General features: G+C 46.0%; 2 protein-coding genes across 2 annotated transcripts; both read left to right on the top strand.

The window, feature by feature from the left end:
- Positions 1-4389: 4389 nt before the first annotated feature.
- On the top strand, positions 4390-8564 carry LOC110570003 (carbonyl reductase [NADPH] 1). The gene is made up of 3 exons (XM_021677973.2): positions 4390-4827; positions 5391-5498; positions 7915-8564. The coding sequence occupies exons 1-3, from the start codon at positions 4539-4541 to the stop codon at positions 8349-8351; spliced, it is 834 nt and encodes a 277-aa protein (XP_021533648.1). The 5' UTR covers positions 4390-4538; the 3' UTR covers positions 8352-8564.
- Positions 8565-10171: 1607 nt separating this feature from the next.
- On the top strand, positions 10172-15300 carry LOC110570075 (carbonyl reductase [NADPH] 1-like). Its single transcript, XM_044913449.1, has 4 exons — positions 10172-10316; positions 10373-10541; positions 11322-11429; positions 14788-15300. The coding sequence occupies exons 1-4, from the start codon at positions 10197-10199 to the stop codon at positions 15270-15272; spliced, it is 882 nt and encodes a 293-aa protein (XP_044769384.1). The 5' UTR covers positions 10172-10196; the 3' UTR covers positions 15273-15300.
- Positions 15301-15674: the final 374 nt, after the last annotated feature.

The raw sequence follows: 15674 nt of genomic DNA, 5'->3' as shown, positions 1-15674 counted from the left end.
GCTATTAGGAGGAAAGCTAGAAAAATCCAAATAAAGCAGGGAGCTTAGTGAATACTACTGTTCCATGTTGCTTTTTTACTTGTGACAAATAATAGTAAGATGTTAATAATAGGGAATTCTCTACTATATTTGCAACTTTTTAGTAAATATATTCTAAAATTAAGTTTATTGAAAAGTAAAGGGGGGATAGGGGCCCGCTGGGTGGCTCAGTCAGTTAAGCATCTGACTCTTAATTTCAGCTCAGGTCATGACATCAAGGTCGTGAGACTGAGCCCCACATTGGGCTCTGCACGGAGCATGGAGCCTGCTTAAGATTCTCTCTTTCCCTCTCCCTCTGCCCACCCCCACCACTCGAGCACACTCTCTCTCTAAAAAAAAATAAGGAAAGAAAGAAAAGGGGGGACTAGAAATAGTTGGTTCCAGATTTGGACCTATGATTCAAGGCTGTCATCAAGGATCAAGGCTCTGTCTAATTTTCCACAATGCCATTCTTAGGGAGTTAGCTATTCACCTGTTAGTTTGTTTCTTCATCGTGTCAAGACAGAGTTGCTGCAGCTCCAAGCATCACATTCTCACACAAATGAATTCAAGACAGGAAGAAAAGGATCTGAAGAGACAAGTATTTTCCTTTTATGAGGGAGGAAAATAATGCATACTCCCATTTTCTAGATGGGAATTGGCAAAGAGTCTCTCCTTGAGCAAACTCTAGCCAGGCTCTTCTGAGCCTTCCTCTGAACTAGACCTCAGTCTTGGCCTATAAAATCTACATACTCAATACACTGATTTCATCCCCCCTCCCACACATACACATTAAAATTATATTTTTTAAAAAGCAAACACTAACATAGTTTCTGATAGCTCAAAGCTGCGTCCCTAAGATGACCCTAGCCCTCTGTAACACACTCAAGGCTGCCAAAAAGAATTTACTATTTGTTTTAGCCAACAACTGATAATAAGCCCTTCACCACCTTTTGTTAGAGCATTTACTAAAAAGGGTTTATAATGTGTGAGTCCTTCCTCTGTCCAACTGAGGTATATATCTATTTCCTACAACTCAGTAGTGTCTTTCTCAAGGATTTGAAAGCCATTCCTTTGAAATATAATCATCAGAAAAGATAGGGCCTCTGTCTCTCAGTCTCTGTGTAACCCACACAGCTGGCCTAATGACATTTACACTGACCCACTCTTTATAATTTTTCATTTCCCCGACTCTATTCAAGCCTCTCCATTCCCCCTCCCTACTCCCTCATTCTCCCTTTAAAACTATCAGCCACCTCTGTACAAATCCAAGTTTGAGTGCAGTTCATGCTGGACCCACTTTCCTATTTCAGTAGTATATTACTGATTAAAATCTCTCCTTACCACATTAAACAGTATCCAGTGTTGTTTATCTTTGACAAAATTAAGTAAATTGCTTGGAGTTGCCTATCTACTAAGCATCTCAGCCACAATTTGATTCTGGGAATCAAAATCCATGCTCCACCCTTTTAAGAAGGCTTATTGAACATCCTAAACAAGCAAAATTTGTAAGAAGAAAAGCCGGTGCCAAGTGGAGCTCTATAAGTGTAAATAATCATGGGCAAGGGAAGACCCTGAGAGCTTAATAACTTGTCATTTAACAGTACTGTTTTTCCCACATCTTTTATGTTAACAGACACCATAGAACTGGGTACTCTCAGGCAAATAAAATGACTGCTTTGAACCAGTGGATAGTAAAGATGTGAGTTTATTCCACAAGGTAAAAGATGTGATAAACTTTCTTTCTCCATCTAGCAGCCAAGATGATCTCAGAGTTAACTCACAACTAAGCAATATCTTCCAAGCTAGCTAGTACTAACAGAGATCTGGGGCCTCCATCTTTACTCTTTTGTTTCATTTCTCAAGTTGTTCAGAAGTCAGACAAGGTGCTATGTATGGAAAGTCATAGGGGCTTCACAAACACACAGCCAGGGTCAAGACCCAAATTTGACAGGAGAAAAAAAATTTAAAATCATCCAAATAGAGCTTAATTCACTGGCTTTAAATTAGCATGCTTTTCAAAAAAAGTTTCGAAACACTTCCCATACTCAAATCTATCCTTTCCTTTGTGATTCTTCGCTGTCCTTATGCCTACAAAGTCCTTTTCCCACAAATTTTAGTTATACTTTCTTATACTTGTTTTATGGTTGCATTTATAAAACTGTAAATTTAAAAGTGAGAAAGCACTTTTTTCTCTTTTTAGATATTAACTGATGACATTATGCAATTTCCTTTCCTTTCCTCAGTACCATTTTTGGAATAATTCCTTCTTATCTCCATAATTGTTAATACCACTTTCATCATATGCTAAATTCTTATTTCCCTGTGATATTTTATGTATTGTATTTTCTTGAGTGTCCTGCCTCATTGACCTGTCAAGTCTTATGTTGGGATCAGTACTAAAAGGATAAACAAATCAGGCAGAAAATATAATTCATGGCCATTTTAGAATTTGCCTTTTGAAACAGCAGGCCCTCACCATGCCCAAAATTTCCTGCACACCATATGCTATCTGTGAATGGCTCTCTTAATGAATTTAATAACATTGGCTCACCCAGCTATAGAAGAAAGTAGCGAGTGGTGTGGAGAGAGGCCAGCAAATGACAGACCAAGTATACACTTGGATAAAAGAGGAAAATCCAAAACAAAGATCTTAGTTATATCTTGAGTGGGGGAAAAAAAAATCCACAAAGGTTACACTGCACAACTCCATCTATGTAACATTTTTAAAACAATTTTTAAAATGAGGAACAGATTACTGGTTCCCAGGCAATGGAATGGGCGGGGGGGGCGGCAAAAGAGATATGTTCAGCTATAAAAAAGCAACACTGGGGGTCCTTGCGCTGATGACTGTAGTGGTGGACAGACAGACCTATATGTGATAAAATTGTATAAATCCCAATATAAACAATAATAAGTACTAGTAAAACTGAGGAAATCTGAATATGATTGGTGGATTGTTTTGATGTCAATATCTTCATTATGATATTATACTATAGTGTTGCAAAATATTACCCTAGAGGAAAACGGGGTAAAGTATAAGGAATCTCTGGTTTGTTTTGTGTTGTTTTGTTTTTGTTTTTGTTTTACTACTACATGTGAATCTGCAATTATCTCAATAAAAATTTAGGTCAAAGAAAGCAAAGGTCTTTCCCAGATTGTTAGTTTTGTTTTTTGCAACTGCTTGGAAACCCACTTTGAAATTGCAACATAATTGGAATCTATCTAAAGCATTGCTTGTAACTTTCTATTGTGACAGAAATACTATACATCTGCACTGTCCAGTACAGTGTCCACTAACACATGTGACTACTGAGTGCTTGAAATATAACTAATGCAACTAAAGACTGAATTTTAAATTGTATTATTTCTATTAAATTTACATTTAAATAACCACTAGTGGCTGTGGCTCCCCTATGAGGACAGTACACAAATGAGATTTGATTTTATAGTCCCCTATTCCTGAAATCGGAGGGGGAGACGAACCACGAGAGACTATGGACTCTGAGAAACAAACTGGGGGTTCTAGAGGGGAGGGGGGTGGGGGGATGGGTTAGCCTGGTGGTGGGTATTGAGGAGGGCACGTTCTGCATGGAGCACTGGGTGTTATGCACAGACAATGAATCATGGATCACTACATCAGAAACTAATGATGTAATGTATGGGGATTAACATAACATAATAAAAAATTAGTCCCCTATTCCTCTGTTGTAAATAGGAAATAAGAGGAAGAAGAATCATTTCCTAACACTGAACTAATTTACGAAATTTCTAAGGATCCATTTCCTCACTTTAAAGTGGGTAAAATAAGATGGACCCTGACGAGTTATTTTGAGAAAGGGCTTCAAAACCCCCCTCCCACCAGTACACCGCAGGACCTGGATATAAGTAACCTGATGACCCTGCAAACACCTAAGAAGGTAATCCTGTGACATATCAGTGAATGCTCCCCACTATTATGTAAAAAAACAGCCAAGGATTAGTAGATTTGCTTTCACATACTTAAGAAAACAACACACCCATGATCTCTTGCCGTGTTACTCCTAGCTTATTCCACAACTATAGTTCCAAAGACTTCAGTTCAAGAGATTTTTTTAAACACCAGGGGAAGAAAAAAAAAGTCTAGACAAATACGCTATTTCTTCAAGTGCACACGCAAATAGTTTAATAGTTGGGAGAATACAAGCAAAAACTCGCGGAGAAAAAAGAATAAAGGTTCAGTGTAGATATAGTGAGGACATGGCCAATCGGAACAATTACCTCCACTTCAGGGCGGGGCAGTCCTCGCAAAACCCGCGGGTTTTGCGACCAAACTAGTCGCCCCTCCCCTTCTCCACCACCCCTTTGAGGTTCCCGAGAAGCCACGCCCTAAGGGGGGCGAGTCATGCCCGGGTGCCCCTAGCAACCTTTGGCCTCGCGCAGGCGCGCTAAACCCTGCCTTTAAACTCGGAGGCACCGCGCTGAGCAAACTGTACTGGTCGGCTCTCCAGGCCAGTACTTCGGGCGTCCCGCACACAGCCATGTCATCAGCCACCCGAGTGGCGCTGGTGACCGGGGCCAACAAGGGCATCGGCTTCGCCATCGCGCGCGACCTGTGCCGCCAGTTCTCCGGGGACGTGGTGCTCACGGCGCGGGACGAGGCGCGGGGCCGCGCAGCCGTGCAGCAGCTCCAGGCCGAGGGCCTGAGTCCCCGCTTCCACCTGCTGGACATCAACGACCTGCAGAGCATCCGCGCCCTGCGCGACTTCCTGCGCAAGGAGTACGGGGGACTGGACGTGCTGGTCAACAACGCGGGCATTGCTTTCAAGAGTAAGGGGATGGGAGCTAGAAGGGGAGGTGGACCCCCGGAGCTCCTCCAGCCAGGGTGGGCTCCATCTGTTGGGGAATCCATGCGGTCCAGCTCCTGACGCGTGGCATCCAAAATGGCTCCTTAGGGCAGGAGGGATGGAAGGACAGGGGTGGGGCTCAGGCAGAGCCCAACAGAAATTGTAGCGCTTATCAGCCAGAGTGACCTTTGTGCTTCCTCCGATTCCTGGGGATTTTTTCCAGATTGTCAGAGAGTTTCTCTCATTGGATTTTAAGGCAGTTGGGTTATTTTTACTGCATTTTGAAATAAAAAGAAAACTGCACAAATTGGTTAACAAGAAATCCCATGTGTGCACCACCCCTTCACCCAGCCTCCCCCAATGGTGCCATCTTATACCACTACAGCATTATCAAATGAGAAAATTGTCAGTGTCACAAGACTGTAAACTAGAAGCCAGTTTTACACAAAATTCACCAGACTTCACATGCACTTTTTTAACATATATCTTTCTGTGGAATTTTCCCACAAGGCTACTATTAACGCTACTCTCTTTCTCCCTGGGAAGCTGATGATCCCACACCGTTTCATATTCAAGCAGAAGTGACCATGAAAACAAACTTCTTTGGTACCCGAGATGTGTGCACAGAACTGCTGCCTCTAATGAAACCCCAAGGTGAGCCTGGTCAGGGGCCCCAGCTGTGGTGGTTCTGCCAGGATCTGGCCCCTTGCCTCTCTGACCTCATCTACAGATCCCTGGCCCCTCTCCTCCCGGACAGATGCCCCTCTGCCTCAGGACTCACACACTCGCCCTGCGGTCAGCAGTGCCCTCTGTCCCGCTGGTCCTTCACAACTGCCTCGGTCTTATCCTTCAAATCTCTCCTCAGAGAGGCCTTTTACTCGCTCCATGCCACTCACAGGTGCAGGACCCTGAAGATTCCTTCCTGGACCCTTCTTCTCCCTCTCTCCCACGGATTTTATTCAGACCAGTGGACTCCTCACTCTCCAAATTTCTCAGGCCCCCCTAATATCAATCACCTGCCTAGAACATTCCCAGAGCTCCAGACACACATAGTTCTCTTCCTGCCTCTCCTTCTCCTCAGGATGCCCTCCTAGGCCCTGTCTAGCCTGGGTGCAGACCTCTCCCCATGGCCAGCAAGAGGCCTGCGCACTCACATGTGGTCAGAGCTGCCGATGGCCACAGGCCAGTGGTACGTCGCCATGTGGACGGGGCACCTGTATGACCCCCCCCACCCCGGGCTGTAATATTGGATGCCTCTTGTTGCATAACCCACTGTTCATGCCCTTACCCTCATTCCTCCTCCTCACGCCTCCCTCCTCCTCCTTGTTATCTGCTTTGACCTTTCAAAGGAACATCAGTTTCAACCTCTGTGCTGGTCCTGATTCACTGCAGTGATACTAGTCAAGTGAGTGCCTTCCTTCTAGTCCACTCCCACTCCTACAGGACAGGGCCGCATCTGTCTAGAAGGAGTGGCTATCTCAACCACTGCACAATACAGCTATGTTCACTGTCCCTCGAGTTTTCCCAGCTGGGGGAAGGCACAATCCACTCCATTATGCCCTTAGGAATTCTGACGTAAAGATTTAAAGCTACAGTTACAGTGTTTCGTGATTACAGATTATCCCTGCTTCCCATTTCCGTAGTTGCATCCTGGTCCTGGGATCACGGTAAGAGTAGGAAGAAAAGGAAGTTGAGATGATGTAGGGAAGGACTGTAAGGTTAAGTCAGCGTCCTCCCCCATGCCCTCTCCCCAGAATCCCCAGCGAAGCAGAAGAATCTGTCCAGTGGGGAATGTCCCTTGGCACCCACTCCCCTATGTTGGGTGTGAATACATGCTCATGAATGTGTCTAAGCCCCAAATACCTTTGTCTCGTGTTTGAGACAACCAAGGATTCAGATGCCTGTTCAGTTCTCTGTGGAACCACTTCTCTGCAGATGAAAATGTGTTGCTTGGCCTGCACAAATGCAACTCCTCAGTCCAGACTGTTGCAGCGTCTTCTGTCCTCATCCTGCTATACTGTGTGAACATTGCCATCGTCTTCTGCATTTTCCCGAAGCTTGGTCCAGAAATAGTGTCTTAATTTGTCTGGACCCATTTGGAACTTGCCAAGCTACTACCTTCAACCCAACTTACCAGCCTTGTGCAGGGCCTTCTCCTTAGGCAGTCTCTCCCATAACCATCTCCAGTCTTTGTCTCTTTTGCTGAGAAATGGAATAGTGCTTAGCATTTTTTTTTTTGCCTCACAGGGTGGAAGAGTCTATGTCAACAATTACCCCAGCTGTAACTCTCCATTTCCACTCACCTCAGGGACCAGATGGCCACTTCATACAAGCACACCAGGATATCCACTTGCTGATTTCACTCCCATTCCAGTCCTGGAAGGGGTTCTTCTGAGGGGCATTGACATGTCTGACTTTAATCTGCCCCCTAAATTGCCACAGTGACTTCCATAGGGCCATGCCCTGTATGGACGTCCTTCAATCCCCCAGTTTCCGACTGCCTCTCTCCATGACCGTATTCTCAGGCCATGACATACTCCCGAGTTCATAAAAACCCTATCATAGACAAATCACCATGCAGGTCAGGCCACTCTACTAATTTGTTTTTACCATCCTCAAACAGAGTGCCAGGCTTCCAAACCAGCCCTCCTTACACCAGTCAGCTCTTTATTGGTCAGTACAGACCTGTTTGTAGACCATCCCCAAGTGACCATAAGATCCTCAGGTGGTCCCAAAGGTGGCCTTAGGGAGAAAGAGGTAATCCACTCTTGAATGCAGTGTCTCCTTACCTTCTCCTTATCGTGTTCTTCTATACAGCGTTTCCATTTTCCTGTGGAACATCTGCTCAGTGCCCTCCCCTTTAGAGCATTTCTCACACATCATCAGAGACATTATGGGTATAACAAGTTTCAAGACCATGTCATAGTCTTCACTCATACAGGCAGTCTTCATTAACACTTACAGCAAATTAATAAAGTCTCAAGTGGAAATTTTCTCATACAAAATCTTAGCGAAATTGGTATTTATCGTTCTTGTGCCTTTCTACATAACATTTTGTGTTGTATTTTAGGCAGAGTGGTGAATGTGTCTAGCGTGGTGAGTCTGAAAGCCCTTAAAAAGTGCAGCCCAGAACTGCAGCAGAAGTTTAGAAGCGAGGCCATCACAGAGGAGGAGCTGGTGGGGCTCATGAACAAGTTCGTGGAAGACACAAAGAAAGGCGTGCACAGGAAGGAGGGCTGGCCTGATACTGCCTATGGAGTGACAAAAATCGGTGTCACAGTCCTGTCCAGAATCCATGCGAGGAACCTGAGTGAGCAGAGGAGAGGTGACAAGATCCTCCTGAACGCCTGCTGCCCTGGGTGGGTGAGAACAGACATGGCGGGACCTAAAGCCCCTAAAAGCCCAGAAGAGGGAGCAGAGACCCCTGTCTACTTGGCCCTTTTGCCCTCTGATGCTGACGGACCTCATGGGGGGTTTGTTATGGAGAAGAAAGTTGAACAATGGTGAGCTTAATTCACAGCTCCATCCATGGATCCCTTTATGATAACCCTCCTTTCACCAAAAGGACTCTTCCACTGTCAGTCATATCCCTCTCCATAGCAAGAAAATGTATAAACTATCCCTGTTGAGTATTCAATTTGAGGAGGCTACTAATTCAGGGATAAGGGACAGAATAAATGAAATAACCCCAGAGATGAATAAATCTCCTCTATAAATGCCTATTTATGCAGACTCTTTATATGCTGAACCAGCTAAGAAGTCTACTACACCTAATAAGATCAAGAGAAGTTAGAGTTTTGCTCAAGGGTAAGCAAACATACAAAGAGGCAGACAGTAATATGTTTAGCTTTGCAGGCCACACACTCCTGTCACATCTCCTCAGATCTGCTGTTGTAGCATGAAAGAAACCACAGAAAATACACAAACCAATAAGCATGGTTGGATGTGGCATGCAGCCCATTGTACCAGCCTCTAGCATGGCATGGACAACACCATGAAGGGAAGACATCCCCCGGGGTCTCTGAATATCTAACTCATTGGGAAAAAGAAACAATTACCAAGTGTGAAATGGCAGTGGGAACTTAGATACATCCCTGGGCACTCTGAGACATGGAGAAAATTGAGTATGGAATGGGTATGGATGATGAGTCCCCGGGAGTGAGGCCCAAGACACCAGTGTGACGAGAAGATTCTTACTGCCCTGTCCAAGCCTGGCTCCCTGTGGGCCTGACTGACTGTCCACCACATGCCTGGCTTCACAGGAACATGCATGTTGGAAATGTGCCTCTACTACACTGATTATTTTTCACTCTTCACCGGGGGTTTTCAGCCTCACCCAAATGAAAGGTGAGAGACCCTGAAAGCAAAACTTTTAAAAGTTTTTCACTTCAAAGGGCTGAAAACGTCCTCCCTGTTATTTTGCGTTTAATTTTTTACTTTGCATTTCTGAACTGACACATGAGGAATATCAACGTCTAGGACAACACAGTGGATCCTACCGTAAATTTGCAAAAATACTCTGATGTGATCACATAGGTCTTTTCTCCTTGATATTTTAAAACAACACCTAATTATATAAAATACTTTTTAACTGTGACCTTAACCTAAACCAAAAAATAGGCACTTTAGGCAAACGGGATTATGAAACCATTAAATCAAACATTCCAATCAATACCTTGGCCCACCGTGTCTTCATAAACATCCCCTCCCACTCGGAGACCCTTGGAATCACACTGAGGGAGAGCCCTGCCCACAGCCAAGTCTCATCACAGGACCGAATTCTCTATTTCTCCCCCTTGAGTTTCTCCTAAGAAAGGAAGGGGACCTGTATCCTCAGAACACTTTTCCTATGCCAGAAATTTCACTGCACCTTGGAAGAACCCAACCATTCCCATTCTGCAGTGGAAGGACATGTTCCCAAGACATTCTCTCTACCCCCTTTTTCCTTTTGAGTTTTTCCCAAAATTATTTTAGGTCAACTTCTGTGAATCTCTAGCCCCCTATAACCACCACCAACTACCTTTCTTTTGGGGAGCATTTGAGTCCAACACGAACCATTGTTTGCCTCAGAGGAGGGACCCTAAGAGGGTAGGGACTCAGTTGGGCTCAGGGTGCAGCTGCTGGAGGGACAGACCTGGTATAGTGTTATTAGGAAAATTGCTAGAACATTTGGCCCCTCCTTCAATGGAGGGACTGAGGCGGGGCCTTGGGCACTAGGAGCCACAGTGCTGAATCTTAGAACACAGTTCTGCTGGCATCTCTGACTGTTAGACCTCTGCACCACCAGCCCTCCGTGGGGCCCATAGCACCATCTGCTCGCCACCTAGGGTAGTGCTTGCTCTCCACACAGCCATGTCATTGGCCCCCCGTGTGGCGCTGGTGACCGGGGCCAGCAAGGGCATCGGCTTCGCCATTGCGCGCGACCTGTGCTGGCAGTTCTCCGGGGACGTGGTGCTCACGGCGCGGGACGAAGTGCGGGGACAGGTGGTGGTGAAAAAGCTCCAGGCCAAGGGCTGGCGCGGGACGAGGCGCAGGGCCATGCAGCCGTGCAGCAGCTCCAGGCCGAGGGCCTGAATCCCCGCTTCCACCTGCTGGACATCGACGACCTGCAGAGCATCTGTGCCCTGCGCGACTTCCTGCGCAAGGAGTACAGAGGACTGGACGTGCTGGTCAACAACGCGGGCATCGCATTCAAGGGTAAGGACACGGGAACACGTTGGGCTGGAGACCTCCCTTAGGGGACCTTCCAGGGTGGGTGGGGCATGGTCCCTGAAGGCTCCCGGAGGACCCAGAACTCCTATGGGGTCTAGAAGGGCCTCCCTAGGGAAAGAGGCTGGACTGGGGGCACACAGAAAGAAGAGGCCTCTGGGGGTTGCAAGTCTTAAAGCCAGAGCATCTTGGCATTGCCATGGATTAATCTCAGGGACCTGACGGAGAGTTTGGCAAGTTTCATTCGGTTTGGATCAGAGCCATTCGGTGAATGTTTAATCTATTTTGTAATAAACAAAAATTGCAATCAGAGATACACAGAAATCCCACTAGGCACACTTCCCAAGCCTCCTCAAATGATGCCAACTTACCAAGCTACACAGCATTAACACACCAGATACATCACGTTGGGAAAATATGGTTCACTAACCCAAACATTAATGAGAGTTCACCAGATTGCACCTCCAAAAAGAATGTTACTGTCACGGGGCGCCTGGGTGGCTCAGTTGGTTGAGCGGCTGCCTTCGGCTCAGGTCGTGATCCCAGGGTCCTGGGATCAAGCCCCGCATCGGGCTCCCTGCTCGGCGGGAAGCCTGCTTCTCCCTCTCCCACTCCCCCTGCTTGTGTTCCCTCTCTCGCTCGCTCTCTCTCTCTCTGTCAAATAAATAAATAAAATCTTAAAAAAAAAAAAAAGAATGTTACTGTCACTTCATGGGATTTTCTCAAATGGCTACTATTTATTAAAATATTCTCCTCCTCCCCTAACAGCTGGTGATCCCACACCGTTTCATATTCAAGCAGAAGTGACCATGAAAACAAACTTCTTTGGTACCCGAGATGTGTGCACAGAACTGCTGCCTCTAATGAAACCCCAAGGTGAGCCTGGTCAGGGGCCCCAGCTGTGGTGGTTCTGCCAGGATCTGGCCCCTTGCCTCTCTGACCTCATCTACAGATCCCTGGCCCCTCTCCTCCCGGACAGATGCCCCTCTGCCTCAGGACTCACACACTCGCCCTGCGGTCAGCAGTGCCCTCTGTCCCGCTGGTCCTTCACAACTGCCTCGGTCTTATCCTTCAAATCTCTCCTCAGAGAGGCCTTTTACTCGCTCCATGCCACTCACAGGTGCAGGACCCTGAAGATTCCTTCCTGGACCCTTTCTTCTCCCTCTCCCTTTCTCCCAGGGATTTTATTCAGACCAGTGGACTCCTCACTCTCCAGACTTCTCAGACCCACCTAACATCGGTCACCTGCCTAGAACATTCCCAGAGCTCCAGACACATATAGGTCTCTTCCCGCCTCTCTTCCTTACAATGCCTTCCCACTCCTCCAGCCCCCAACCCATACACCCATTTAAAACATCCTACATTTCCAGGGGCGCCTGGGTGGCTCAGGCGGTTAAGCATCTGCCTTCGGCTCAGGTCATGATCTCAGGGTCCTGGGATCAAGCCCTACATCAGACTCTCTGCTCAGCAAGGAGCCTGCTTCTCCCTCTCCCTCCCACTCCTCCTGCTTGTGTTCTCTCTCTCCCTCTGTCAAATAAATAAATAAAATCTTTAAAAAAAAAAATAAAACATCTACATTTCCAAAACAATTATCATTTCCCACACACGTCCTGGCCACAGACCCTACCATCCACCAACAAAGAACAATGAGGTCACCATGCCCATCTCCTGATTATAGGGACCAGGTCCTAAGAGTTGTCCTATGGATTTTGTCCCCACACCTTTCCTCCATCCCAGCTCTAAACAGACACTAGCCTGTCATTTCTGGATCAATGCAACCTTCCTAAGAGACCCTGCTTCTTCTGTCTTTTCCTCTCTAGGCATTCTCTCTACTCTCTGAGTACTCACTTATTCCCAAAAGTCCTTCAGGAGCAAAGCCCAAGACCTGAGCATCACTTGTAGGCATCTCTGTCATCAGACCTGCCAAACCCCAGTCCCATCAACTCCCCTTCCCCTTGTCCAATGCTCTGCACTAAACAAACTGCCATAATTCCTTCCTTGTCAACTAGTGGTAATACTTACCCCACAAGAACGTGATGCGGGGAACCACCACCCTTTTACTACACTCATTAAGATAAGCTGATGCTTTTAGAAAGATTAAGATGTCTGGCTTGAATTGAGGGCATGCAGGTACAGTGGACTCTCTGTTCTGCCCCCAATTTGTCTTCTGACCTGGAAAGTTCTACTCTTTCTTCTAACACTGGCTTCACTGGCATCGCAAAGGGTCGCTCTCAATGTCACCGACTCCTTCACTCACCACAACACCTGAGTGGGATGGAGTTCCCTGTGCCACCACCAAACATCCTACAGGTATTCCCTTAGAAGGCAAAACTGGCTTCTGACCGAGTTTTTTTCTCACTTACTGAACAGTGTTGGTGCTTGCTGTGTGTTGACCTTGGACCAGAATGTGGAGTGCGTGCTGTCCTGCATTTGCTAAGGCAAGCTCTAATCAAACAATTCATCTTACCTCAGGGAAACTAGACTTCATGGACATGGAAAGGCACATGGAAATGCATGGACTTTCTCAGTGTGAAAGCAGGGTTTTCTTGCCTTTTGAAATAGGAGAGTTCTTCCATTAGTTGGGGGGATGGCAGCCACTGTGCCCTTGTTACCAGGACTTTGTCCTCTTTGGGGAGACTATCTGAGATAACTCCTAGCTAGGAAAACCAAAAGCAAATACTGTCCCTCCCCTCCCATACTTCACAACCTAGGATACAAAGAACAATCTTGAATGACTTCACCGGTTCTCTGTGGGTGCAGAACACATTCCGGAGGCCCGCGTTTGCTCTGTTTTTTGGCATGGAGGGACAAAACGAAAAAGAATGTGACCTACAGGACAGAGGCATAGTAGAGTGGTTCTTCTCTTTTAATCCTTTCTTCAAAAAAGAGTTTTACTGAAATAATGGAGCCACAAAAAAGTTAAGCATCTACAACCACCAGGTGCCCACCACCTTTTTAACCAGGCAGTCAGTATCTAGGCCACGTACATCTCCTCCCACATTCCATGGCTTTTCTTCCCCATTCCCCTAAATTCATATTCCTGAATTTAAAGGATACATTCTCTAAAGTGATAAACTGTTGTTCTTCTATTTTCTCTTTAAATTATACTATGCATTTGGTTTGAAAAAGATATTAAAAAATAGATACTCCTTTAAATATAAAAACTGTAAACAATTACACATGTCAATATAAGTTCATTGCTATAAATACTAACTATATTTTCAAAAAAGAGGTAGTGAGAACCATGTCAGTGCTTTACACTTTTAGCAGCTCATTGAGACACAATTCACGGTATTGTACACTTCACCCATCTCAATGGATTTTAGGAAATGGGCCGAGTTGTGGAACCATCACTGCTTCAAGATTAGCACACTGTCATCAGCTCAGGGAGATCCCGTGCCCTTAGCTATCAGCCCTCCGTTCCCCCATCCCCCCCTGCCCCAAGCACCCACCAATCTACACTCCCCCCTTCATTTCCTCTTCTGGACATCCCACGTATGGAGGAGCATATAATGAGTGGTCTTTTGTGACTGGCTTTTTTTAATTTTGAATAACGCTCTCCGGGTTCATCCATGTTGTAGCACTGACCTCGTTTCTTTTAATAGCATCCATTTAACAGATCCCGTTTTCCACGGCTCCTTTCCGTGACCATATTGCCAGGACATTAGTCAGTCCTTCTGAGCCAATAAAAATGCCACCAAGGAGAAAACCCGCATGCGGTTCAGCCCACTGAGGTGACTTGTTTTTACCTACCTAGAGCACAGTGGCAGTCTACCAAACCTGATGCGGTCTGTTCACCTTCAAAAGGCCCTCAGTTAAGCGATCAGCTCTTTGTTGTTCAGTACACACCTATTCATAGAGCACTGCCCAAGTAACCACAAGATCTTCAGATGGTCCCAAAGGGACCAATGAGGAAAAGTGGCTCTCTACTCATGACTACACTGAATGTCTCCTGTCACTCTGTTTAGCATGTTCCCATAAAAAGCACGTTCTTTTCTTTATGGGGCATCTGGGCACTGCTCAGTCCCATTAGATCATTTCTCTGACATCCTCTGAGACATGATGAGTAAAACAAGGTTCAAGACTGTATCATGTCCTTCATTTGCAGAGGCAGTCTTCATTGCCACTCATAGCAGACTGGTCATTGTCTCCCAAATGGGAAAAATACCAGCGATTTTGGTATGCATCGTCCTCGGGCATGCCATTCTACGTGACTCTCTATGTTGTATTTTAGGCAGAGTGGTGAATGTGTCTAGCATAATAAGCCTCGTAGCCCTTAAAAAGTGCAGCCCAGAACTGCAGCAGAAGTTTAGAAGCGAGGCCATCACAGAGGAGGAGCTGGTGGGGCTCATGAACAAGTTCATGGAAGACACAAAGAAAGGCGTGCACAGGAAGGAGGGCTGGCCTGATACTGCCTATGGAGTGACAAAAATCGGTGTCACAGTCCTGTCCAGAATCCATGCGAGGAACCTAAGTGAGCAGAGGAGAGGTGACAAGCTCCTCCTGAACGCCTGCTGCCCTGGGTGGGTGAGAACAGACATGGCGGGACCTAAAGCCCCTAAAAGCCCAGAAGAGGGAGCAGAGACCCCTGTCTACTTGGCCCTTTTGCCCTCTGATGCTGAGGAGCCTCATGGGGAGTTTGTTATGGAGAAGAAAGTTGAACAATGGGGACCGCTCTATCAGTTACCTTCATGGCTCCCATCTCAAATCCCACCATGATTGACCAAAAAAACTGTTACACTGTCAACAATATCCTTATCAAAAACACAAAAACAAAAGAATTACTATCCTTACTGAGTAGTCACATTGAAATGGCTACTAATTCTGTGAAGTTTCTTGTGATTTCTTCTGTGTTATAAGAGGAGAAAAAGTGGAATTGATGAAAATAATGAGTGGACATCACAGAAGAAATAAACAATTCTAACTAAATGTCCATGTGTACAGATGGTTTTATGGCAACCAGCCCCCAAATCACCATTTAGTACACTAAGTACTAACAGCAAACCCTAAGGTAGATCAACAAAAGGGACAGTTGAACTCAGGGCTTGGTAAACATTAGTGAAAGAGGCAAATAGTATTTTTGCCTTTGCAAGGCCAATGGTCTCTGTAGGACCTACTCAA

The sequence above is a fragment of the Neomonachus schauinslandi genome, chromosome 1 (genome assembly GCF_002201575.2).
Source record: "Neomonachus schauinslandi chromosome 1, ASM220157v2, whole genome shotgun sequence".
Taxonomy (NCBI): Eukaryota; Metazoa; Chordata; class Mammalia; order Carnivora; family Phocidae; genus Neomonachus; species Neomonachus schauinslandi.
This window is presented reverse-complemented; position numbering and strand designations above follow the sequence as displayed.